General features: G+C 41.1%; 2 protein-coding genes across 3 annotated transcripts in view; one reads left to right on the forward strand and one right to left on the reverse strand.

The window, feature by feature from the left end:
- CCDC167 (coiled-coil domain containing 167) overlaps window positions 1-15,828 on the forward strand; it is a 56,381-nt gene extending 40,553 nt beyond the window's left edge. Inside the window, exons 3-4 of one of the 2 annotated variants that reach the window (XM_042479043.1) lie at window positions 1,248-1,300; window positions 12,936-15,828. In XM_042479043.1, the coding sequence (XP_042334977.1) occupies window positions 1,248-1,300; window positions 12,936-13,039 (157 nt within the window). In that variant the 3' untranslated portion in view covers window positions 13,040-15,828. The remainder of the gene's footprint in view (window positions 1-1,247; window positions 1,301-12,935) is intronic. The other variant, XM_042479051.1, reaches the window with a different exon arrangement.
- Window positions 15,829-17,215: 1,387 nt separating this feature from the next.
- Window positions 17,216-26,751, reverse strand: part of CMTR1 (cap methyltransferase 1) — an 88,662-nt gene continuing 79,126 nt past the window's right edge. The window contains 4 exon segments of the mRNA XM_042479030.1: window positions 17,216-20,225; window positions 23,338-23,405; window positions 23,407-23,447; window positions 26,486-26,598. Coding sequence (XP_042334964.1) covers window positions 20,024-20,225; window positions 23,338-23,405; window positions 23,407-23,447; window positions 26,486-26,598 — 424 coding nt within the window. The 3' untranslated portion in view covers window positions 17,216-20,023.

Genomic DNA, 26,751 nt, shown 5'->3' on the forward strand with positions numbered 1-26,751 from the left:
GCTTTAGAATTCACTGAATGTGTCTGTTTTCTAGCAGGCTGATGTCTCTATTTCTTTATCCTCTGATGTGCTTCTAAGAGTCCCTCTTTTCCCTTTCCCAATGTTAACACATCCTATACGCTTTCCTTAACTCACTCTGCAGTCTGTTTTGGCTCTCTTTCCACTCTGGCTGCTGCTTTATTCTCCAGGGAAACAAAACCCTATTATGCTCACAGCCATTCCCAACTATACCACAGAGCTTGCTCGGAACCAGCAGATAATTTGCTAGTACATGTTTATTTCTAGCCACACCAAAGCTGTTCTGTCCTCCCTGCAGTAATGGAGCCATTGCTGCAGGTGCTACTTTCAGGCAATTTGTTTTGTTCTCATGCTTTAAAAATTGGATTAATTAGTTATCTGGTATACAGCTAACAATACAAGCCTTGGATTTGTTCTTCTCCTTAGAAAATGTCATGTAACTGTTTAGCTGCTAAAACTTTGTTTGAAATGAGGCATGATCGGCAGACGTATGGTGAAAGTGATGTACACATTTTTGTGTGATATCTTACATGTATGTTCCCATACAATTTAGTACATAGAAGATGATTCAATTTAGGATAGTTGTTTGTTCATGAAGCACATAGACCAGGCCACCCTAAGGTTGTCTCAGAAATCGATGAAAAGGAGCAGACTTTGGTGCAGCTTTTATAAATAGCAGATAAGGTAGTGAATTCATGTCTGGGCTGTACAATTTCAGAATGTAGCTGTAGCTATCACTTGACTCATTCCTATATGCATTTTTTTAAAGTGCTAGAAAGATATGGGTAGGTTAGGTCTCTTCTCTCAAACATGTCAGTTTTGTATAGAGGAGTGTTAATCTGTTGTAGGATCAGCGGCAACAGCAGGCTGATGTGGTACAACACAGCCCTAAGCATGAATGTACATCTCTTGCATGTTTTTAATTATTTATTTTAATTAATCTGATTATTCTATACAGTGCTGTGCAAATTTATAGTACTTTATAATCATCATCATCATCTCGATCTTATTGGAGAGGCAAGACAGAAATAAATATTATTAGTATTAGTAGTAGTAGTATTGGTAGTGCCTTATAGAATAGACCCAATTCTTGAATGCTAAATCTCAGTGATTCAGTGGATCTAGCCTAGTTAAGACTACATTCTCTGTCAAGGATGAGAAGCCTTTCCTTATATTTTATATCTTTTTCCAGAGTACGTATCTAAATAATCTTTCTCATGTTCTTGCAGAGAGTCATTAGAGAAAGAGAAAAGTCTACTAGTAACCAAAGCTGAAGCATATGGTAAGAAATGCATCATGGTCACTTCTTTTGAAACTGCTATCACATAAAATGCATCTACCATTTGACATGGTAGATCGGGAAACTGCTATCACATAAAATGCATCCACCATTTGATATGGTAGACTTAGGAAACAGAGGAGCAGGGAAATTAAAATAATTAATTCAACCATGCTTTAGTTTGGAGAATGTGTTTTACAGGATGTATCCTTGATGCCTTCTGAAACATGGTAGGAACCAGGTCTGGTATCGCTCTACATATTGTTTCTTTAGAGTTACAATGAAGAAAGATGATGGGTGTGGAAGTTTTCTGCAGGTCAAAACTGGAGTGCTCCTTGCCAGAGTGTAAGCATTAGAATTCAGGACTAAAAATCCACAGTGGGTGATCTCTCTCTCTCTCTCTCTCTCTCTCTCTCTCTCTCTCCCTCTCCTCACCCATCCCATAACTACCCATTAAAAATCTGCCTGAACAGAGCCACTTTTACCTACTGACGTAATGCCAGCAAGGAGGGGGCCAACCTTGCTTCTCATGGAAGGGCATTCCAGAGGGCAGGAGCACCTACTGGACCTAAGCTGTGTAGGGCTTTATAAGTCATAACCAGCACTTTAAATTGTGCCTGGAAACAAACTAGTAGCCAGTGAAGCTGTTTCAGCAAGGGAGTTATGTGGTCCCTATAACTGGCCCGTCAGCATTCTGGAAGTGATGTTTTGCACACGCTGAATTTTCTGAACATTTTCCAAAGGCAGCCCCATGTAGACTGCATTGCAGTAGTCCAAAAGCCATGTGTCACAGTAGCCAGATTTGATATCTCAAGGAATGGGTGCAGCTGGTGCACAAGTTTTAACTGTGCAAATGCACTCCTGGCCACTGTTGAAATCTGGGCTTCCAGGCTCAGAGTGGAGTGCAGGAGCACACATTTATATAAATAAAGAGGACATCTGACCATGGAATAGGCCAGTGAAGAAAGGATTGAAGAGAGAGACCTCTTGCGGCTGTTGTTGTTGTTGTTATTATTATTATTATTATTATTAACCTTTATTTATGAAGCGCTGTAAATTTACACAGCGCTGTACATACAATCTTTTTAGTTAGACGGTTCCCTGCCCTCGGGCTTACAATCTAAAAAGACATGACACAGAAGGAGAAGGGAGTGGTGGAGGGAAAGGGTAAGAGGTCCAGCAGTTCCTCTCTACCTCCAAGGCCTGGACCAAGGCAGATGGACTGGAGGGAGGGCTTGGATTCTTAATGGATGGTTAATCATTTTCCAGGGAAAATACATACTCTCAAGTAGGATAATGCATATACAGTACATAGCAATACAGGAAATGGTTTGATAAACAGGCACCAAAAGAACATCAAATAGTAAGCGACAATTATGCAATGCCTGGGAAGGCTACTCTGAACAGGATGGTTTTCAACTCCGTTTTGAAGCTGGTTAAAGAAGTGATGGCTCTTGCTTGTGCGGGAAGAAGGTTCCAGGAGTGGCGGGCAGCAAGTGAAAAGGGGCGAATCCGGGATGGGGCAGAGGAAATCCTGGGCTGAGACAGCAGACCTTGACTACCAGAACAGAGGGCCCTGGTGGGAAAGTGAGGAGAAAGAAGGTCTGATAAGTAAGGAGGGGCCAGACCATGGAGGGCTTTAAACGTCGACAGCAGGAGCTTGTACTGAATACAGAAAGGGAGGGGGAGCCAGTGAAGGGATGCCAACACAGGAGAGATGTGGTCAGAGCGGTGGGTGAAAGTGATAATGCGTGCAGCTGAAAGCTGAACAGAGATTAAAGGACGGAGGTGAGAAAGAGGAAGCCCAGCCAGGAGGACATTACAGTAATCGTTGTGAGATCACTAGGGCATGGACCAGGATCTTGGCATTAGAGGCGGAGAGATATGGTCAGATTTTGGCAATATTGTACAAGAAGAATCTACAAGCCTTGACTGTGGTCTGGATCTGAGGGATACACGACAGAGAAGAGTCAAAGATAAAACCAAGACTGCGGGCTTGTTGAACTGGTTGAATAGAAATGTTGTCCACAGAGACAGAAAAGGAGTGTTGAAGGGTGGGCTTAGGAGGAAAGACAAGAAGCTCCGTCTTGGACATGTTGAGCTTCAAACGCTGATGGTGCATCCACTGCAAGACAGCTGTGAGGCAAGACGAGACTTGCTGTTCAAGCCTTGGAGAAAGGTCAGGGGCGGAAAGATACATCTGGGTGTCATCGGCATACAGATGGTAGGAAAAACCAAAAGAGCTGATGAGTTTTCCTAAGGACAGTGTGTAGAGAGAAAACAGAAGGGGACCCAGAACAGAGCCCTGGGGAACTCCAACAGATAAGGGAACAGAGGATGAAGTCTGACCACCTGTGACCACTGCAAAAGATCTGCCAGACAAGTAAGATCTAAACCAGTCGAGAACAGAGTCTGAGAACCCAAGGTCAGAGAGTATGTCAATTAGGAGAAAGTGATCAACGGTGTCAAAGGCTGCAGACAAATCAAGAAGGATGAGAACAGAGTAAAGGCCATTAGCCTTGGCCTGTAAAAGGTCATTTGAAATCTTAGTGAAAGCTGTCTCTGTAGAATGCCTTGGGCGGAAACTAGACTGAAAGGGATCGAGGATGGAGTTGGCTTCAAGAAACTTAAGACAGCGCTTGAGTTCCTTTTTTTTATTTTTATTTTTTTCCATTCTTGCTAGCAGGTATTGGGGGCTGGGGGAGGGAAAGGGGGGTGAGGAATACGTAGAATAAACTATATAATAGGTCATTTGGAACGACTTGGGAGGGGAAGGGTAGGGGTGGATGCTATGTTTGTGTATGTTGGTTGGATTTGTATATATTTGTACTATTTGTATTAAAAATTTAATTTGAAAATTATTTTTTAAAAAAGAAACTCAAGACAGCGCAAATAGAAAACCCGTTCCAAAACCTTAGAAAGAAAGGGGAGAAGAGAAATTGGATGATAGCTAGACAAAGAGGAGGGGTCAAGAGAAGGTTTTTTCAGAATCGGGGAAATGAGAGTATGTTTGAAGTCCGATGGGAAGGAGCCTGTAGAGAGAGAGAGATTGAAGATATGGAGAAGCGAGGGCAGAAAGGAGGGAGCTATAGAGATTAGAAGACGAGTAGGAATTGGATCAAGAGAACAGGTTGCAGGTTTGGAGGAATTCAGAAGTGTAGAGAGTTCATCCAAAGAGGCAGGAGGAAACACAGAGAATTTGTTAGGCGAAGGCGATAGAAGATTAAGAGCAGAAGAAGAATCAGGGGGGGGGGAGAACTATCTCAGAGCGAATAGTGGTAATCTTAGGAAATAATTAGTAAAGTCATTAGGAGAGAATGATGAAGAGACAGGAGGAGAGGGAGGTTTAAGCAAAGTGCTGAAGGTGGAGAACAAACGCTGCGGGCGCCTCTCATTGGCGGAGATCAATTATTTGTAATAATTCTGTTTTGCCATAGAGAGAGTGCGTGAGAAGGAAGAAAGAACAAATTTGAAATGAATAAAATCAGCCCACTCTTTGGTCTTTCTCCAAAGACGTTCAGCCGCTCTAGAGCAGGAACGGAGAAGCTTAATGTTGGGGTAAGCCAGGGCTGAGGCCTAGTCTTAGAGGAAGAAGTGCGTACAGAGACAGGGGCAAAGTGGTCGAGAGTTGAGGAAAGTGTGGAGTTAAATAAAGACATTGCTGAATCAGCAGAATCCCCGAGATTTAGGGAAGAGAGAGATGAATCCAGGGTCAGACCAAGATGGTTAGAGTCAACAGACTGAAGATCACGAAAATGGCGTTGAATAGTATGACGAGGAGGAGGAGTATAAGTGAGAGCAAAGGAGATTAAATGATGATCAGATAGTGGAAAGTCAAGTGCCAGGTAGTCAGAAATGACGCAGTTTGCAGCAAGAACTAGGTCAAGACAGTGACCAAGAGAATGAGTTGAAGAGTTGGAGTGTGGTTGGAGGCCAAAAGAAGCTAGGAGAGAATTAAAGCGAGATGTTGAAGGGTTATTGGAATCATCAACGTGGATATTAAAGTCACCTAGGATCAGAGTGGGGACTGAATCTGAAATGAAGAATGTCAGCCATGATTCAAAGTCTGAGAGGAACTGGGTGGCAGAGCCAGGAGGGCGATAGATAACTGCAACCCGGAGCTGTAGAGGAGAAAAGAGTCTAATAGGATGAAACTCAAAGGAAGAGAAATGATAGCTGGGGGGAAAAGATAGAACTTGATACTGGCAGGAGTTAGATAGCAAGATACCAACCCCTCCCCCTCGACCCTCAGGACGGCTAGTGTGGGTGAAGGAGAGACCACCAAAAGAAAGGGCAGCGGAGGTTGTAGTATCATGGGCTGGGAGCCAGGTTTCAGTGAGAGCAAGGAGATTAAGGGATTTGGAGAGAAAAAGGTCATGGATTGCTGTTGCTTTAGGGGCAGCAGAGCGGCAGTTCCAGAGGGAACAGAGGAAGGGAAGCAGGGAGACAGGGAGAGGCCGAATGGGGATCAGGTTAGGAGAAATGTGGGGAGCCATGGGAAGGATGGGGTTCACAGAGAAAAGAAAGAGGTGTAGCTGGCTTTACAATTAAAGGTGAACAACAACAACAATAACAATAATGACAAAAACAATAATAATATTGCTAGCTCAGGCCTTCTGGGTAGGAGTCCGATGCAAGCAGGAAGTTCTTCCATGGAGCACAAGTTATACTTGTCCTTCTTCCTGTGGAGAATTCTCGGACCAGCAGGAGAGTGAGATGGAGCCAGGTGCCTTCTGGAAAGGGTAGAGATCCTTTGTGGAGGGCAGATGGGAAGCTTTCTTTCTTCTCAGAGGCAGAGATGGAGCCAGGTGCCTTCTGGGAAGAGTAGAGTTCCTTTGTGGCTGTAAATCTTCCTGACTTACAATCACACCAACAGATTCTAGACTGCTGTAGTGGAAGCTGTGACATCTGGTTGTGAGATGTTGGTCCATAATGTCAGGTTAGTAACTGGGAAGGGCTTTACAATCCAGGACAATAATCCTGAGTGAAGAGCTCAACCTGGCATGTATGACTGAGGCTTGGTTAGGCAAGAATGGGCTCAGTTTGACACCATCCTCACTAGATTTGGAATGAAGCTACAGGCAAGAACATATAGGCAGGGATATAGGACTCAGGCCAAAATCCTCATGTTACTCCTAATTGGAGTAAACCCACTGAATCAATTGAATTTACTTGTGTGTTGACTCACCATTCAACAATTGATTTCAATAGCTCGTCTCTAGTCAGGACTAACCAAAGGAATTCCAGTCATAATGATCTATTTGAATAGACATCTGTATTAAGATACCTTGTCTGACAACCTCCAAAATTTGGGGGTTTGCACCAGGTGTTTGGAGTAAAATGGATAGAAACATGAGATTAACACCCTGCCTAATTGTCTCCTTCACTGAGATGAGAGGGTTTTGGCAGTAGTGTTGATTTTCCAACTGATTGTTCTGGGAGATTTTGCTATCCACACTAAGGCCCTTTTATCTGGAAGAATTCAGAATTACATGGCAATCATGGACCTGTCTCATTTAATATCTGGTCCTGTGTGGTGCATTTTTGACCTAGGTTTTGCTGCTCAGAATGGAAGTTATAGCTTGCAGTGCTTCAGGGAAGTTTCTCCATTAAGAGCAAATTCTAGGATGATGACCAAGACATCTCCCTGTATTTTTTTTATGGATGAGTTTTATCTTCTTAAGAGAGGATGTGGAGAAGTTGTTTGAAGGAGTGAAGCCAACTATTTCTTTCACAGCCCCTTGCTCATCCTGATGGGTAAGACCTGTCAGAAGGAAGCTGGCCAGTTATGGGTTATGAAAAGTGTAAAAGCTGTGTGACCATTCCTCTAAAGAAATTGTTATTAAGACTATTATTGAAGAAATCATCATTAGATTAGAGTTTTGCTATGCTAAATAACTATCAGCCAGTCTCAAATCTTATTGAAAAACCAATGAAATGAAATGGCTGGCTGCAAAGCAATTACAAGCTTTCTTGTGTGAAGCTGAGCTCTGCATTCTACCAATCTGAGTTCAGGTCTGCTTGGAGGACTGAAACAGCCTTAGTGAATGGCCTACATTGGCAACTGGAAAGGGTGTGTGTCTCCCTGTTGGTTTTGCTTTATCTAGTTGCATGGTCTCGTATCCCTGTGACATGAATGCCTACCCATGACATGAATGCAGTAAGTGCAGATAATTTGAAATATCTGTCTGGTTATTCCCTTAACCCATCACTTCACTACAGTACTTCAGGCAAAATGTTACTCTGAATTCAAATATACCTCAGACTTTTTTTCCACGTGCATAGGACTGGTATCATTCCTGTTACTTCAGCATCTGATATCAAAAACCCACTAGTTGACCTTGGGCATGTCATAGTCTCTCAGCCTCAGAGGATGGCAGTGGCAAACCCGCTCTGAAGAAACTTGCCAAGAAAACCCTGTGACAGATTCACATCAGGGTCACCATAAGTCGGAAAAAGTTGAAGGCAAACAGCACACAAACACATACATCTAACAAATGCCACCAGATGCTCTTGGCCTCTTTTCCACTAAGTTGGTTTTAGTTCCAGGATTTACAAAAAGTAAAGCACATCTAAAAGCTTTACATTTGGGGGAGGGGAGAATTTTCATTTAATGAATCAATATAAATTAAGTCCATTGACAATCCTTAATAAAACAGGCTATATGCTGTAGCTGCAGAAATAGAAGGCCAAAGTCTTGTTGTGAGCATCATCTCAAAGAAACCCACCGTATTGTGCTTTTCTAAAGCAGGAATGAGCAAACTGCAGTCCATGATCCACATGCAGTCCATACACCCATTGGTATGCCCCCCCAAATTCTCCATCCCTCCCAAACAGGTTTTTCCCCAATTTTTGACATGATTTTTCAGGCAGTTTTTGACCTCAAACCATGAGGATAACCTGTGAAAATAGCCCTACTCACAGAACCCCATACTAAACCCCAGTACCTCTATTTTCTCTGAGATCCCTCTCAAAATGGCAAAAGGAAGTGATGCAATGTTACGTGATGCTGCCATTGTGACCGGGACTGTAGAAGAAAACCCATGTTGGAGGGTGCAGCCCATAGGGGAGTCTCGGAGGGAAAAAATGGCCTCAGCCTTGGTGTTGTTGCCTACCCCCTTAAAGGGCATATAAAATACTCTGCCACATCTCAACACTTTTCCTGTCCTTTATAGACCACTGAGAGTGATCTCTTTTGAGAGGCAGGTTTGTATACTGTAGGCTTGTTCTGTTTAGTATGTAAAGCAGCAGCTGTAGTAATTTGCAGCGGCTAAGCTTCCAACTTCTGGATGCCCCTAGTGAGAAAATAAAAGATGCTTACAGTCACATTAAATCTGTTCTGCATCAAACACAAGAAAACACAGCTAGAGTAGTTTCTGGATCCAAAAATGGCCTCTGAGAAATGGACTCTGTATTCTTTCTTGTGGGAGCCATCAAGGGAATCAGAGTATATACAGAGATAAACAGTTTGGATAAAGTTATAGAATCATGGAATCGTAGAGTTGGAAAAGACTGCAAGGACCATCCAGTCCAACCCCCTGCCATGCAGGAAATCTAAATCAAAGCATCCCCGACAGATGGCCATCCAGCTTCTGTTTAAAGACCTCCAAGGAGGGAGATTCCACTACACTCCAAGGGAGTGTGTTCCACTATCGGACAGCCCTTACTGTCAGGACGTTCTTCCTATGGAAGAGGTGGAATCTCTTTTCCTGTAGCTTGCATCCATTGCTCTGGGTCCTAGTCTCTGGAGCAGCAGAAAACAAGTTAGCTCCCTCCTCAATATGACATCCCTTCAAGTATTTAAACAGGGCTATCATATCACCTCTTAACCTTCTCTTCTTCGAGCTAAACATCCCCAGCTCCCTAAGTCGTTCCTCACAGGACATGGTTTCCAGACCCTTCAGCATTTTAGTTGCCCATCTTTGGACATGCTCCAGTTTCTCAACATCCTTTTTAAATTGTTGGTCAAGAAGGCTCCAAACATTTAACAGGATGGTGGAGGTGACTGTTTCACATTGTGGTTGAAAACACCTGCCCCATGTTGATACATGGCAGCATCTTAGGTGAAAGAGGCGATTTATAGAGTTGCAGTGAGTAATTGGTAGAGACAGCAGTGAGGAGTGCACCAACAAAATCAATAGAGCCTAATTGAGAAAAAGAAAATTACTAGAGTCGCAGCATCTCTCAAAAGCAATGGCACCAAGAAATGCACTGTCATTAGCAACTACAGGGAATGAGAATGTCTCCTCCCCTCTACTCCGCTCACCTTGATGGGCTTTCATAGCCAGAAAAGTCAATTTTCTGAGCAACCAGTCTTCAGTATTCTGCAACCTAGACTGCATCCACACTGCAGAAATAATCCAGTTTGGCACCACTTTGACTGCTTTGGCCCAATGTCAAGGAATTCTGGGAATTGTCAGAGCTCTCTGACAGGGAAGGCTAAGTATCTCACAAAACTAGAAATCCCAGAATTCAATAGCATTGAGCTATGGCAATTAAAGTAGAGTCAAACTGGATTATTTCTGAAGTGTGAATGCAGCCTGAAAAAAAATACTCTTTCCTCCATAAGGCACACCCTTTACATTTGATATCACTTTGTTTGCTGTACTTAAGTAAGACTTGACTATGTAGCAAGATACTGGGGTTTTGTGAGACCCTTTCACTCTGTAGATTTTTATTTGAGGTTTTATGCTTTTAGTTCCTACATGAAAGCTATCTCAAAGTGGGAACTTTGTGGCCCTCCACATGTTGTTGGACTGCAATTCCCATTGATTTTCACTACTGGCTTTACTGGGTAAGGTTGCTGGGAATGGCAGTTGCAACAACAAGATCTAGAAGGCCATACAATTCCTACTCCTGGTCTAAGTGCACTATACAGTTTTTGAATATGCACAGAAAATCAAATAAGACTACTGTCCTTTCCATAGCTCTTCCGTGTCATAAACTTTGGTTTTAGTTCTAAAATATGTTCTTCAAAACACAAAGAATGGTTGAAGATCAGCAGCCTCATTTGCAGGAAAACGACTTGCTCCCACTCATGGACAGACACAACATTATACTAGCCTTGACAGAGCCAGTGCTACCCTAATGCCTGCTCTTTTCCCTTATGTCTGTTAAGGCTCTGATAATACAGTACTTAATTGCTTTCTTTGCCTATTACCTATCCTTGGCTATTTAGGTTGGGCTGCCACCTGCTGGATTATTGTAAGTCTGTTTTGTACAGAAAAGAAAAGGTATTTTCTTTTTCTTCGGCTCTCTGGATTTGGAAACAACTTAAGGATCATGTCTTATTTCCCACCCTTTCACACCATTCATTATATTAAAGTTTACAAAGCGATATATTTATATGCAGGTAAACTCAGGAGGAAGATGTGATTGTATGCTGAAAGGGCTCCTTTAGAGGCTCTTTGGAAACTCTTATTTAATATACTTAATGTACTTCTCCCAAAGTAGAATCCAGAGTTGTTGATGTGTAAATTTGCTCCTGGCATGAGAAAGAACTCCTGGGGCTGTTGGATCATATTCTCCAGCCTCTAGTATTACTCATGATAAATGTCTATGAAACGCTCTTAAGTGTATCAGAGAAAGGAAATTTCAGTGTCTCTTGTCACAGGGAAAGGAGCTAGATGCCATTTTGTTGCAGAGAAATTATAGCCACCTGGTTGAAATGAGAACTATCAGCCAGCCAAAGGCCAGACCTTTTGCCCATGTTTTAATGCAAAGGGCTCATCTCACTAAAGCTGCCTCCCTCAGGAAGCTAGCAAATATAAAGGGACATCCGCCTGAACCGTTGTATTAACACCCAAGACTTCCCATTAAAATCATACTCCTGTGGCACTTGCACACAGAGCCGCGCTCTGACCTCTACTACTGCAGCAGTCAGCAACAATAATTCTATTGTCAAATAAGCAGTCCCCCACAGTCTAACCTCTCCCAGGAATTACAAAAGCACTGAAATTGTCTCTGAAAAGGCTTGATTGCTGAGTAGTGCCACAAAGCAGGTGTGAAAAAGCAACTGCAGTGCAGTCCTTGAACAGCCTTTGACTTATTCTGAAGCCAGCTTTATTACATTTATATTCCAACCTTCTACCAAAGAATTTAGGGTGGAATATCTAACGGATAATAATAATAATAATAATAATAATAATAATAATAATAATAATAATAATAATAATAATATCTAGGATTATCCCGTTTTATCCTTGATTGATGTTAGACTGAGGTGGCGACTTACAGGTTTAGTCTGCAGCTAAGGGGAACTGCTGAGCTATTGCTGAGAATTCATGGCAGCTGTTTTCTAAATAATTAGCAAAGGAGCACAGTCTTCTCTGTAAAGTATTTGGGCTGGCAGGCAATTAAATTAGCATGGAAGAGTCCAATTTATGTAGTTAGCAAAGACATGCTGGCCCCAGAGCAAAAGAGCCTAGACAGGATTCAGACCATTCATGCAGTTCACTAGTCCAGCAGCCACCCATCTGTCATCTAATAATTACTTTTGAGCTGACTGGTCTACTTTAGCTCAAGATATTCTACAGCACACAAATACAATCCTTATATTTGTCAGTAAGAGTAGGTCAGTGTGTGACATGCTGGAGGGGATGTAGCCCAAGAACCTTTCCACATTCTGGTCTAGGATCAGCTGTGACTTAAAGGTAAGCTTTTAGGTTGCACCAAGCTTTTCTAATATGCAGCACACAGATTTGGGTTTAAAGATTCTTAGGTATGTTAAAAGTTTGTGGCCACTTCCCTCTGTTTCCAAAGCAGTCAGACTAACAAAAGATTACATTTTAACTATAGCCATCTTGACTCCTAGTTTTCTGAGGGAAGGCAAGGTATAAATAAAATTAACAAGAATAATTTGGGCTCCAAACTTGAACCACTGGGCTGCTGAGAAATACACGTTTTATTCTCAAATGCCAGAGCAAATCCCACCAGCAGAATCCTCCTGCAGTTACTCCAGGAGTTAAATTACAACACCACATCTGTGGTTGTCCAGGAGCAATTTTTCTTTATTCTGTTCTCTAGTTATTTCTAAGAGGATTAATTGCCAAGTAGAAGCCACAGGTTGACCATAAAAATTCCATGAGTACAGGAGGTCTAAATGTGCAGGGATACTTTGCTCCCATCCCACCACAAAATGGAAAGAATTAATTTATTCCATCTTCATAAAATGGTTTGAAAACTTCAGGCAGATGTACATCAAATGCAAAGTAAAGACTCACACAGTGCATAGACCAAGGCTTTTATACTCCAGCTTGACCCTTATTCAGAGCTATTGTTATGATTCAGGCCCTGTAATATACTTGTTTTGCTTTAAAAAAAGTTATCCCTCTGTAGGGTGTGTATTTGTAATAAGAAAAATATAATCACATTACAAAGGATGACGAAGGAATTGCTTAAGGAACACTGAAAGGCTTATACACTGCCAGGTCTACAGCAGTAGTTGGTACATGAGGCATTGAAAGCAATAGAATATGCCTGTGGCAGTGGAACAGCTATCTTGAACTGCTTAAGGGGTGCCTATAATCCTGGTTTACTAATATTGGTAAAAAGCTTAAGGATGAGACCTTGGTGGAAGTTGTATTTTTTTTAAGTGAAAGTGGCATCATGACTATGGTTTTGCTTTGTTTTTTTTCAGAGAAAGAACTAAAAGGCCTTCGCCAGGAGAACCGCAAGATTGTTGCACTCTCAGCAGCCATTGTGCTGTTGGTTGTTGTTATTTACACCTGCTGGACCATGTAACAGCCTTTGGCTGAGATCTCCTAATCACTTAACAGTAACCTCTTCCTCCCCTTACCAGACTAATTGAAGGGTATGACCATCTTCTCAAATCACTTTGGCACGTCTAATTCATCACAAGCAACTCATTGCTGACAACTGAAGAAAATTTAACAGAGCAGTTTTCAGGAAACAGCTGAGGTTTAGCTGATATCCTCCAACTGACCACTAAGGAATGAGGCTTTTTGGTAGCAGAGCCCTAGTTATGGAATAGCTTTTGGAGAGAGACAGAGGGAGGTTATTTTACTGTCTGTTCTTACAGAGGTGAAAATGTGGTCATTGTTGTACACATAGGCCTTACTCTGGGGGTCTTCACAATTTTTTAATTAACCTTTCTTTGTATTGTGTTTATTTTAATAGTGTTGTCTCTTTATGATCCAGTCAGAGAATTTCTGTTACAGAGCAACCATAGAAAGTTAATAAATACAGTTTATTCTAGTAATCAATAATGTTGTGAATTGCCTGCTATTAGGAAACCTGTAATAAATGTCTCTAACTGTTCCAGCATTAGTCATTTGAAAGCTGAAATCCTCTCCCTTGGCTAATTTTTTTTCTTAATGCCTTCTCTTCTCATTTCGAGTCCTTGCACCTTTCCCTGCTCATATACATCACCAAGAGCCACATGCAACACAGACCATGAGTACTACTTCCTGGAGCTCTCAAGACAGAGAGCAAGCTGACCAGTTGCACAAGTTAAGCACACACTGCCCCTAAGCTTGAAAAGGGATGCAGCTCCCTTCTGTGTCTGCCTTAATTGATCATAGTGTCATGTACAAATGCTGTGTTGGTATATATAGGTCTATAATGGAACTCAGTGTAACAGTCCACCTTCTACAGAGCAAACCAAGTTCAGTAAAACAGTAATTAATGCCATAAAATTCAAAAATATAGCCGATAGTCAGGAATATTAGTATGCAAAGGGATCTTATAGCACCGCTGAGACTAACGGAAAGAAGTGGTGGCTTTTGTAGACTTGAGCCTACTTCCTCAGATGCATGTTGTTGGAGTGGAAAATCCAGACAGACCTATATAAGTCATTTGTGCAAATTAAATTCAAAACCTTTCAGGTATGGAGATGAGGTGGCAAGTAGAGTTTTAACGAAGGTTTTTAGGGGGCAAAGGCAATAATAAAGCTGTTGTCTACAGCTAGGCAGAGTAGATAACCATATGAATGAGTGTAGGAGTGTAGTGTAGGGAACAGAGGGTGATGTGATGGGTCAAGGGCACCCTCATGAGGATGGGGGTTTGTGCTGAAATGTGCATATTGTGCCAGGAAACCATTATCTCTGTTCAGCCTATTGCTGATGGACTCGAGTCTGTGGATACATTTCAATGCTGCTGTTTCTTTCCAATTTTCCTTTGTTTTGAGGTCTGAGATGGAATGCTCAGAAAGAATGAAGTGTCCTGCAACTGTTTTTTATGTATTCCCATTCCTAATGTTTGATTTATGTCCATTTATCTTCTGGCACAGGGATTGTCCCGTGTACAGTGCTGAAGGGCATTGCTGGCATAGTATGGCATAATGTGTATCACCATATAACCATACAAGTTTTTGAAGCTGACAACATTCACAAACTTTCTAGGTTTTACAGCAGGGTTTATCTAGCTTCCAAGATGGTTAAAGCTAAGCAGATTACTGGATCACTCTTCTCATTTGTGAATTCCCAATTTCCTCTTGCCCATTTATGAAAATGGCAGCTGCATAACCTACAACTCTTAGTTCAACCAGGGCAGCTATGCATGTTTCTCTGACTTCTCACTTTTTTAGTTGCTTTTAAAATGTCCTGTTTTCCCCTCCCCCTCTCACTGCTTAAACTGCTGCAGACTCTCAGAGTAAAAAGTAGTTTGCACTCAACTCAGCAGGGAGATAGCCTGTATAATTGAAAGAGTGGACTCTTTCCCTTCCCAGTCAAAAGGAAAAAATGGAAGCCAGCCATTTTGGAGTGAAATTGCCTGTATTCAGTGATCGTGAATTGTTTCTCATGGTAGGTAGGCAAAAGGAATACACAGTTTGTACAAAGTGGGAAGGTGGGAGAGCCCTAACAACTAAGAGTTTTTGAGGGAGTTTTCTTTGAATGTGCAAAATTGTGAGCTCTCTTACACATATACACAGATTTCACTGCCTAAATGAATTTCAGAGTATCTTTTCATTTTTGTTTTCCCTAAAATAGGATCACTCTTACAGAAAATCATTCATGATTTGAAAATATTTTTTCTCCTTTGTTTTATTGAGCTTTGCATGATCTACACATTTTAAAGACAGTTTTACTGGTTTCCTTCTCTCCATCCTACTAGTAATCTTCTGTGCGTGAAAGGGTTTTTTCTCCCTCTGCAGGGAATTGTTCCATATACACCAACAATGTAATCACACATATATCTACAAAGAAGTAACTGCCAGTGAGTTCAGTGGGACTTACACCTAACTAAATGTGTACAAAATTGCAGCCTGAGATCTTCTAAAAGGCTATTGGAATGCATGGAACCTTAACTATATCTTTCCTAATTTCATTTCATTTATCTCTTGGGGGTAACAGCATTGTATATTATTCTTCCCTACCCAGCATCCCCCATTTTATCCTAACAATAACTATGTGAAATAGGTTAGAGTACTGTTATGAGGAAGCTCAGATTTGACCTGATCTAATGTACACTGGGCAGAGGGGTGGGTGTAAACACAGAGTTCATGTAGTGACTTTTGATCTGAGACAGCACTGATTTTGAGCAAGTCTAATAAAGGCATTTTGATTGGCCAATTACATGTATTGTTAATCATTCCGTGTGTGCCTACTTCATTCACTTGAGTATTGTATAAATGGTTTTCTCCCCACCCACCCCATTCCCCTTTTCAGACTTCCTTTAACCTCCGTACACAAAAATTCAAAGATTTCTCTGCTCAAAATGGTTTGGTATATTCTTCCTCTTTAAAAATGTTTGCCCTCTTGTTGCTTGGCCACATCCTTTTGACTGCATTCTGATGCTTCTCAGCTATACATGTCTTTTTTCCCCCATCTGAACTACTAGACATGCACAGATGGGGTCAATCACTAGAGGCATCAAAAGCTACATTACTATACATTAATAGAACTGGTTTAGATTTTTTGGAAGTGCAATCTAGTCTTGCTGGATTGCATATGATCCAAATCATTTATAAGCCAATATTTGTTTTTAAATGTGTTTCACTGTGCTTTAATGTCTGGAAACATACACTTTAACCAACAGTAGGCTCATTGATCTATTTCATATATAACTTGGGATGCTGCTATACTCAAAGTGTGCTTTTCAAGGTAGAAACATTGCAGTTGGAGCTTTGGTACTAATTTTAATTTACCCTGCCAGCAAATTCTCTGCCATGAAAGAAAAAGTTCAAAAATTCATTATTTCTCTAAAGAAATACCTTTGTTTCTGAATCTTGCTTTGCCTTAGAGTAGTTGACAATGACATGGCTAAGCCATGCTGCAAAGTCCCAGGTGTCCTGAACCTACAAATGTCCTCAGTGGGTTATTCTTAGGGTCTTGATAAGGAAGTTTTAGTTGGCTAATTGCATGTTTCACGTTTATTTTAAAAGCAACAAAACATTTTTTAAATTTTGCTCAGTTTTTGTGAATAAAAATACTCAAGTTGAAACTAAAAATATACTATTCACATTTAATTAGGCTGAAATTGGTCTTGACTACCTACTTGCTACATACTACACTGTTTTTAAGGAGCTAAAAAGCAACTGTAGAAAACTGGTTTATCCTCTTTTTTTAAAAAAGACCTCTAAGTCTGGATCCTTGCATGTGCAGGACAGGCATTAAAAAGAATGAGTTACACTAATCTAGGTCTGATAAATCCAGTATTTAGTTTGTCCTACTACACATAGTTTAGAGGGACAGAGTCCCATTTGTCACACTATTTGTTTATAAAATGTTCAGGCCAGAGTTGCGTTTTTCTTAGAACAGTTCAGGAAATTCATTTGAGCCAAGAAGAATGGATATTTTGGAATTATAAGGGAGGTATTGACAAAGCACAGACAAAAAGAGAAGGGGAATAACCACAAATGATACAGGACTTCACAAAACATGTTCTGTCAACATGCATCTCATTGAGTGTGACCTTCTCCCCCACAGGCTAGTTTTAAAAAAGACAGGTGAGAACAGGTTAGATTATCCACAGGGACAGACCCAGTCTTTTTAATATTCTATCCATACAATGGCCATGTCTGTTCTGAATTACCAGAGAGAAGCCATCTTCAGTACTGAAATTAAATGTTTCTGCTTTTCATTAATGTATTTTGTCCTCTTCATGTACATGGATTTTAAATAAATAGGTTTTGAAACAGTCAGAGACCCTAATATACCTTACAATGAACGTATCTTGACTCCAAAATTATACTGGGGATTTAACTGTGATTCCCAGTCCTACAGGCAAGGAACACTAGTTACAGTAGAGATAAATAAAGTGATGGCAAATATTTCAAATATTATTGTGTCTCCCCTTTTACAACCTTCCCCAACTAATTGCCCTCAGAAATAGAGAGTAAAATCAGAAGGAGCATAGTCCAACGATAATATCTTCTTTCTGAAAGGCTCTTGCACCAACACACAAGGAAACCCTGAGTGGAAACATGTCCCTGAAATATTATGATCATGAAGGGAAAAGCATGCTCAATACACACCACACCCTTAAAATAAATACAGTACTTTTAAAAATTAAGACCATGAGGCTCAAGCTGAAAGTGTGAGAGCTCGTTTATTCACCTTCCTCCCTTCCCATCTGAAATAAAACATCCACTAATTGTTGGAGATCATGGCTTGCCCTGAATTCTGGCGCAGGCCTCAAACAGAGTCATTGTCTATGGAAAAGTAGTATGACTTGAAACTAGCCCATTCCTGCCAAAATCACACTAAAAGCAGAAGCTTAATTATGTGACTTCATACTAGACTCCAGTGATGACCGTCTTACACAGTAATGGGTAATATACATCCCATAAACCACATGCTGTTCCATACCCATACTTATGGGTTGGGGAGGGATGCTTGGAAAAAATTTATAAAGGGAGATTGCCACTTCTGGACCCCTACCCACACCTGTGGCCCAAGAGTGTTTTTATAAAAACAGAAGTTTACATCCAGGCAGTTTTAGTTTGTGGTGAGTGTGAAGCCTACAGGTCTGGGGCAGGGGCAGGAATGCAACTGCGATTTCCAGGGCTGGCCCATCCATGTTCTAATATAAAATATCCCCATGCTTGATCCACAGACTTCAGCACTTGTAAAAGGGCAGGTTTAAATTTCAAAGTAGAATTTCTTCATTTCTCATTTTTCCAGTTTCTAATGAAATGGGCCAATGATGCAAAACACTGACAAAAATGAAGTCTGGATGCACGTTGACCTTGTGCCCAAAGTACAGTAGGATAAAAGGATGGACCAATTTAACTTGCCTGAGTTTTCTTAAATACAACAAACAGAAACAAGATACAGGTACTACTTACAAAGAGGTTTGTATGGGCTTTAAAATGGATACTTCAGTTTGGTTGAAGCTGCACCTTACTCAGTTGATTGTACTTCTCCACATTTGAACATTGGGTCTCTTTGGCTCTCCATTTTCATATGAGGGGAGTTATGACTTGGATGGTGCCTTCTGCAACACGAATCCTCATGGTTTTCATTAAGGCACAACTGAGACAACTCAGCCTCACCACACCACACCACACACACTGATAAATTATCCCTTCTTGCCAACATGGGCAAATACTTTAGTATCTTTACTGACTTGTCAACCCTTTGTAGCTTGTTACTGGCTTGCTCAATTAGAAAACACAGAATGTATGTTTTCTTTCCATTCTAAATGAAGTTACAATATGGGAAAAGCACAGTCCTGCTCCTGCTGACACTCTGTTCCCTGCACCCAAGAAACCAAATGCTGAAATACAAAAGCAGAGGATATATCATGGGTATTGGACAACACTTGTTTATGTGCTTTTGCCCAAGACAGAATTTTCAATCTAAACACATAGAAGTTTCTATGCTTATTTTAAGAATTAAAAAACAACAATGAAAATGCCCTCTCTGCAAGAGAGTTGGCTAGTTTAAATGCAAGAGTCTTTTTTCTTTCAACCTAAACCACACATCTCTCAAAGACCATCATTGTTCTCAGCTCTGCAGTTCCCCAACTTGGAACAAAAGAAAACTGCTAAGCATGCCTCAAGCACAGACCAAGGGTCTCAATATAGTGAGAGTATGTGGATTCCATTAAAGGAAACTACTTGGGGTTGCAAACTGGAAGGTGAGCAGTGGGAATGAGCATAACACATTTACTTTGCATAGAAACATAAAATCAGACCTACATGTCATTGCTGGCAGTAGGTACACCAAAACTATAACAATCAAGAACTCCATCTGTTTGTTTTCTTCCTGCCAAGACATCGCTAGAATTCTCAAGAACAGAGCCATGTCCACAGACAGGGCAAGAATAAAAATTTCCCAGTAAACTCATGTTTGGCTCATACTGGGGGTGAAAAGAAAAAGAAACCAAGCAGCAAAATGAAGTCATTAAAAGCTACCTCTCCTTTCTGTCCACATTCCCACCCACCCTTCAGCAGCTCCATCAGCAGCCATGTGGTCCTCACGCCTTACAGGTGACACTGTGGAGTTGTGTGCATATGCTTCTTTAGTTTTGCTGTGCTATCTGCTATGTGGAATCCAAATGCAAAGTGTTCAAAGCACAGGGGTGGGAGGGAGCCTAGGAAGGTATGGTGGGCATCAATTCAGAGCAACTTCCACTGATACAGGAGTCTTACTTCTGTAATACCAGCAGCAAAAACTGCCAGGAGCAGATGCATATGTACAGTGCTGTTTTGCAATTGGCCGCCTTGTCTCATTTGTTTCCCACTGAGTTCCTTCCCCTTGACCCAGCTTCCTCTGGCAACAGTCCTCCATGGATCACTGTAAGTGGCTGGAGAAACTCATGCTAATCTGCTGCTGCTGATTCCAATCCAGGTTCACTCCCTGTCCCCCAGGACTTGATGACAGACTGGTCATAGGGCGAATGTTGCCTGATGAAGGACAGAACAGCTTCTTTGGACAACTTCTCTGGATCTTCCCTTTTTTGAGAATCATGTACTTTGACACCATCCCCCCATTCCCAGAAGAGGCGATTGAAGTAGCAAATGCTGTGGACAAAGCAGACAGAAATAAGGATGGCCACCATGACCAAGGTAATAAAGAGGTACATAAGATTGCAAATAATTCCCTTCAATCCCTAGCATCTCCAGCTGAACAAATCCTGGTAGCAGGCAGGCAAAGGCTTCTGTTTGAATTGCTAGAGAGGCACTGCAGATCTGGATGGTTGGTGTCAGATTAAATTATCCTGACTCACAGAACAAAGCAGTTTTTATAATTAACCTTCATTTGGCAGAATGTTCATGTTCACAGGAAATATAGGAGGATCTCTGAGAAACCTAGATTATGTGCAGAAAAATCGCAAGCAACAAAGCCTGACTGATAACAACAAATCCCAAAAACCATGCACAACTTTTTCACATTATTATGTTTGGTTACTTTGCAAAATCTAGTACAGTACAACTCCCATAACCACAGTTGTTATGTTCCCAAACTTACCACAGTTAGTGAAAATCACAGTAATAGGAACCCCATATTTTCAGTGAAAGTTGACCAGAGAATTGCATTAGAGGACCTCCCAATGCATAGAGAAACAATATTTTCTGAGACAGAAGTCAGTGAAACCGCAGGTACCAGTCCTGCTGATATAAGGGTCATACTGTATTCTAGTAACAATGGTACTGAAGAATGATTCCCTTGTACTTTTGCTGCCACTATGGGTGAGCAAGGAAATTGGAGGTGGGCATATTGACTTCTCACCTTAGTTACTACTGCACTATCCCACTACCCTTTTCAATTGAACACTTAAAATAAGGCCAGTGCAAGGTGTTCTCCATTGGAATTTTCTACAAAAAATCTACTAGAATGTGGCCCAGCTAAAGCTCAGTCAAAGGTGAAAGTATCTGAGACCTACAGGCTACATCTTTAACTACTGGCCCTTTTATATCATTAAGGGAGTATACAGATGGACAGCTCCATGCCGCCCATCTTTGTCCCTTGTCGGTACTGCACCAAATGCACGGGGCGGCACCAACGCACTCCTTTAAAAAAAAAGCTGCCTAGAGTGGCTTCTTTTTTTAGGAGCCCCATAATGGTGCTCACATGCCAAGACGCCACCACCTCCGGCAAGCACCATTTGGGTGCATGGACACCTACCTGTACCTCGTCGTCACGCGCCCCATGTGGGCGGGACCATGACAAGATGGTGCACAGGCGCCGCTAGTAGGGCTGGGTGCATATGGACACCCAGCCCTCCATAACCATAAAATCGGCCCCAGGCTGGTGCTTTGCACCAGTCTCTACTAGGCGTAAGTCTCCTTACTTACTGCCAAGGTAACTATGCAAGTAACCCACACATGTTCAACTTCTGCTGCTTCTTAGTACTGAGATGCAGCAAATAACATATTTCATTTGTACTATGGCCATGCGTCTGTATTATGCCTGGGTGGGTGTATGCCAATTACAGACTAGGAATAGTCTTCTTATACTGAAGATGTACTGTACCATAGCCTGCAAATGTTAAAAGTCAGTGACCATTAGCTATATGATTTAAAACCAACACACAGAAAACAGAACATTTTTTCAGGCTTCTGAGATGGTATGGACAAATAATCTCATAACGGTTTATAAAAGACCCTACTAGAGACTTCAGAAGGGTAAAACAAACAGAACATGCACAGCAGAAGCTGCAGTAATTCCTGGCTGCTCAGGAAGTTTAGCGTTTTAGATAAAGATATTTGGTCCATTCAGTTCTTATTTTAAAAATCCTTCTCTTGAATCTGTTCCATTGGTCAGTGACAGATTATTAAACTCAGATTCTCCTCCTACTTAAAAATGCTATCACTCTGAAGAAATACTGAGTACCTAATTGCCCACAGACATGGCAGCCTTCGAGTCCAACAATTACTGGCATTTAATATTCACAGCCTATTTAGCTACACTAGTCTAACAGAGCTGTATTAGCATTGTGACAAGAAAATAGATCAGTGTCTAATTACAGTCACATTAATGCTCCCAAATGATAATGCAACACATCCATTATCAAAGTCACGCATAAGCCTCTTCCTTCCCATTTTTAGAGTCATCCTTGAGATTTCTGCTGAAATGCTGTCATGAGATAATGTGGGAAAGGGGGAGCTGCTGTTTGCTGCCTGCATAGCAAGCTGACAAAAGGAAGTTTAAATATAGGGCTCCCACAGATTCTCTCTAAACCCTTCAGTGAAAAAGAAGTGGGAGATGAGAAGCAAGTTGATAGGAGTTCCCAGGTCTCAAGTACTTTCAGATCTGAGAACTAAGCTGGCTTTTTTCATAGGATTAAAAAAAATCTTGAGAATGAGACCTTCATTGTCTGCCCATTCCATACTTTTACAAAAGCTGTTAATCCTCCTCTTCACCCTCTTAGCTTTGGATAAACTACAATTCTTCTGTATTCAATGTAGCAAACATTACTGATAGGCCTTATGACTGTGATACAGTCCTGTGGACATTGTCCCCTTTATAGACGGGAAAAGCTTTATTAAATTTATTATTTATTAAAATGGATAAAACAGCAAGCTTATAGCTCATGGGGCAGGGTACCAAAGAAGAAGGGACAGTAGAGATGTGATAGAACTATTCCCAAACAGATGTGAAAGGTTTACTTTTGTTTCATCTTCTTTTGCTACAAAAGAAGCTGACTAAGAATCTAGATCTATCCTAGCATTCCTACTTTGAAGGCTATCATACCACATCTAACATTGTGCTCACCTCATGACACATGTATTCTTCCAAAACCATGTGCCTTATTTCCATCTCCTTGAATCACTGTTTCAGTGCTATTAATGACAGCTCCTGAGCAATGACCCCAATCACATCACTGAGACACAAAAGCAAATGAGTGCTGCTTCATGACACCAAAGTAGAAATCCCCATTGAGTTTCTGGGAGAGTAAGCCTCCTCTTCCCCTCAGTGATTTCAAAGCAGATGTGACTGTGAAAGATTTCAGAATATTTTCATAATTTAAAATGCAAGTCCTGGAAAGGTAAATTCTGTGGACCACAGTAGGTTACCACTACACAGTTAAAATGAGAGTAGAAAGTGATCCTGTACTACAGTAGTGATATTATGCCACTACTGGCCTGTTCTCCTGGATTAACTTGGCAGTATCAACTAGATAGTACTCACTGAAATGGTGCAACAGATTCTGGAGGCAGCACATATGTGGCGTTCTGTGTTGTCTTGTTGTAGAAAAAATTTCCTGTAAGAATTTTTGCTAAATGCCATGGTCCAAGGATCTGTGAAGAAAAATTAAAGAAATTAAAGGGAGCAGAACACAAACAAAACATATATCACCACCATCATCCTGCTTTTTTCCCCAAAATTGGGACTCACAGCAGCTTACAATTTAAATGAACAATACAATTAAAATTATACAATTAAAAATATACAAAACAGAGTATTAAAATAAAATAAATTATAGTATTACAAGAAATCACTTGCTAATAAAATGCAGTTTAGAAAAGATAAAAACAGTTAAAAAGAGTACAACACCCCCAGCCTGTTCTTTAAATACTTTCTGATTTAAAAGCATGAGTAAAATGTCTTAGCCTGATGATGGAAAGACAACAAGGGGGTGGGAATTCTGGCCTCCCTGAGAAGGAAGTTCAAGAGTCTAGGGACAGCTACCGAAAAGACCCCTCTCTCGTGCTTGCAATGGTGATAGGGCTGTGAAAAGGGCCTCTCCTGATGGCCTCAGAGGCTGAGCTGACTCATACAGGGAGATACACAATCTGCCAAATAGCTTGGACCTGAGCCATGTAGGGCTGAATGGGACATGGGGCGGGGTGTTATCAGTACGCTGATACCCAAATATATTTTTCCATGGAGGGGGAGAGGCCAGGTGAGAGCAGCTCCTTTAAAACCACCTTGCTAGCTGCATCCCCATTTGGCTCAGAAGACCAGTGCCAGCACCAGCACCAGCACAGCTGATGTGACTGAGGAGGGAGAGGGACCAGGTGAGAGCGGCTCCTTTAAAACCACCTTGCTAGCTGCATCCCCAGACGGCCCAAAAGACCAGTGCCAGCAGCAGCACCACCAGCACAGCTGTGAGGAGGCGGGGACCAGTGAGAGCGGCACCCCTCAAAGCCGGCTCACCGGTGAAGCCTCCAAGCCAGCCAGGACACAAGAGCACTCCAGCGCTAGCAAAATCATGTGCAGCTGTGAGGAGGCAGGGACTGGTGGGAGCAGCACCCTTCACAGCCGGCTCACCGGTGAAGCCTCCAAGTCAACATGAACTAATATTATAACAGCTGGAGGATATAGTAGTACAAAGTGGTTGTTAGAATCTGATAGCATTGTCTGATAGTATTTGATAATATTTAATAGTATTGTCTTAATTGTTCTTTTTTATATTTTATTGAGTTTTTTGAGTTTTATTGAGTTTTTTGCTGCTGTTATTGTATTTGTATATTTGATATTGGGGTGGGAGTATATATTAATAGACTTTAATATTCTTAGTTTAATTGTATTTTGATTAATTTAACAGTAGTTAAGGTAAGGGGTTGAATTTTAGTTGTATATTTGCTAATGTAATTATTTATGTCATTGTTTATGCATCTTTGTAAACCGCTTTGATCTGTTGGAAAAGCAGTATATAAATAAAATTTTATTATTATTTATTATTATGTCTCGGGCATCAGCGACGATGACAGATGGCATTTCTCCACTCAGTTAGTCTCTTGAAGCAGTAATGGACTGGATGAAGGAAAACAGGCTCAAGCTGAATCCAGACAAAATGGAGGTACTCACAGTCGGGGGTCCCAAACCAGATATCGGGTTACAACCTCCAATCCTAGAGAGGTTCACACTCTCCTCAAATGATTGTGTTCGCAGTCTGGAGATGCTTCTTGGTTCATCGCTTCACCTGAGAAATCAGGTGAATGCGACGGTCAAGAGCACCTGTTATCAGCTTTGGCTGGTACGCCAGCTACACCTTTTCCTAGAACTGGGGAACCTCAAAACTGTAGTACATGCACTGGTAACTTCAAGACTTGATTTTTTGTAATGCACTCTACATGGGGCTACCCTTGTGCCTAGTACAAAAACTTCAACTGGTACAGAATGTGGCAGCCAGGTTGATTACTGGAACATCCAGGAGTGACCATATAACACCAATACTAAAGTCACTCCACTAGCTGCCTATTAGTTTTCAGGCACAGTACAAGGTGTTGGTTATCACTTTTAAAGCCCTACATGGCTTGGACCCAACTTATCTAAGAGATTGCCTACTTCCATATAATCCACTCTGTACACTCAGGTCCTCTGGGAAGAATTTATTGCAACCTATAAAAACCAGACTGACTGTGACTTCCCAGAGGACCTTTTCTGCAACCGCTCCCAGTCTATAGAATTACCCGCCAGACAAGATCCGTCAAATTACCAACTTAGACAGCTTCAAGAAAGCTGTCAAGATGGATCTTTTCCGGCAGGCTTTTCCAAAACACACTACTCAGCCATGTGGTGATTCCCTCACATACATGTGATGACTCTGCCATGGTTATTGGTTTTTAAATCTTATATTGTTTATATTGTTTAGTCTTTTTCAATGGGGGATGCTTTGTATATATGGATGTACTATTTTAACTGTTGTAAACCACTTTGATTGTTTTAACAAAAAGCAGGGTATAAATAAAAGTTTTATTAGTTTATTATTTAAAAAGCACTTTGAATTATGCCCGGAAACAAAATACAGAAACACAAAATAAGTTTGTGTGTGCATGTGTGTATGCAGGCCAACATCCTCACTCATGCATTGTAGGGACACTAAAACAAGACCCCACATTTTATTTTATTTTTTTCCCTATTATTTCCCTCAAAAGATCCTATGTGCAAACTACTGCTGTTTTGGCCAACTCAAATATCACATTTACAATCAGAGAAATGCATAGAGGAACTATCCATAGAGAGGAGCATTTAAAAAACTACTCCCTACTCACTTACCTTTCCTGCAAAATTCATGTTGACTGTTGGGTGGGCATAGAGATTGATTTGCTTTTCTTTTTTGGATTTTATTGTAACCTTGATGTATTTTACTGTTGTAACCCGCCCGGATCCTCTGTGATAAGGCGGGCTAGAAATAGACCTTTTATTATTTATTATTATTATAACAGAACAAATATTCTTGTAATAAGAAAAAGCTCAGTTTAATTTTTTCTTAAAACAAAAGCTTCAATTTAAAAGTCTCCCAATAATTTTCAGTAACATTGCTCCAAGCAAAGTGTGCATATTCCAGACTCTTGAACTTGAATGTCAAAGCAGACAGAATATGACCTACCACTGACTGTCCGAACAATGTACAACCCTGTGGGTACAAAGTGCCGGTCATCACGCCCAGTGTAAGACAGCCGGGGTATTCCACCTGAGCTCTTAATAATCTTCATCTCTAACCTGAGGGACCAAAAAATATAGAAATGGTGTGTTAAACAGTACATTCATAAACCATAGGTGTCAGAAACTTGGAGCAACTGGTCCAGCTCAAATCTCTGTTCAGGCATCAGCTCAGGTTTGTTCAAATTGCTAGCACAATTTCTAATTCTCTCT

The sequence above is a fragment of the Sceloporus undulatus genome, chromosome 1 (assembly GCF_019175285.1).
Source record: "Sceloporus undulatus isolate JIND9_A2432 ecotype Alabama chromosome 1, SceUnd_v1.1, whole genome shotgun sequence".
In the NCBI taxonomy this organism is placed as follows: domain Eukaryota; kingdom Metazoa; phylum Chordata; class Lepidosauria; order Squamata; family Phrynosomatidae; genus Sceloporus; species Sceloporus undulatus.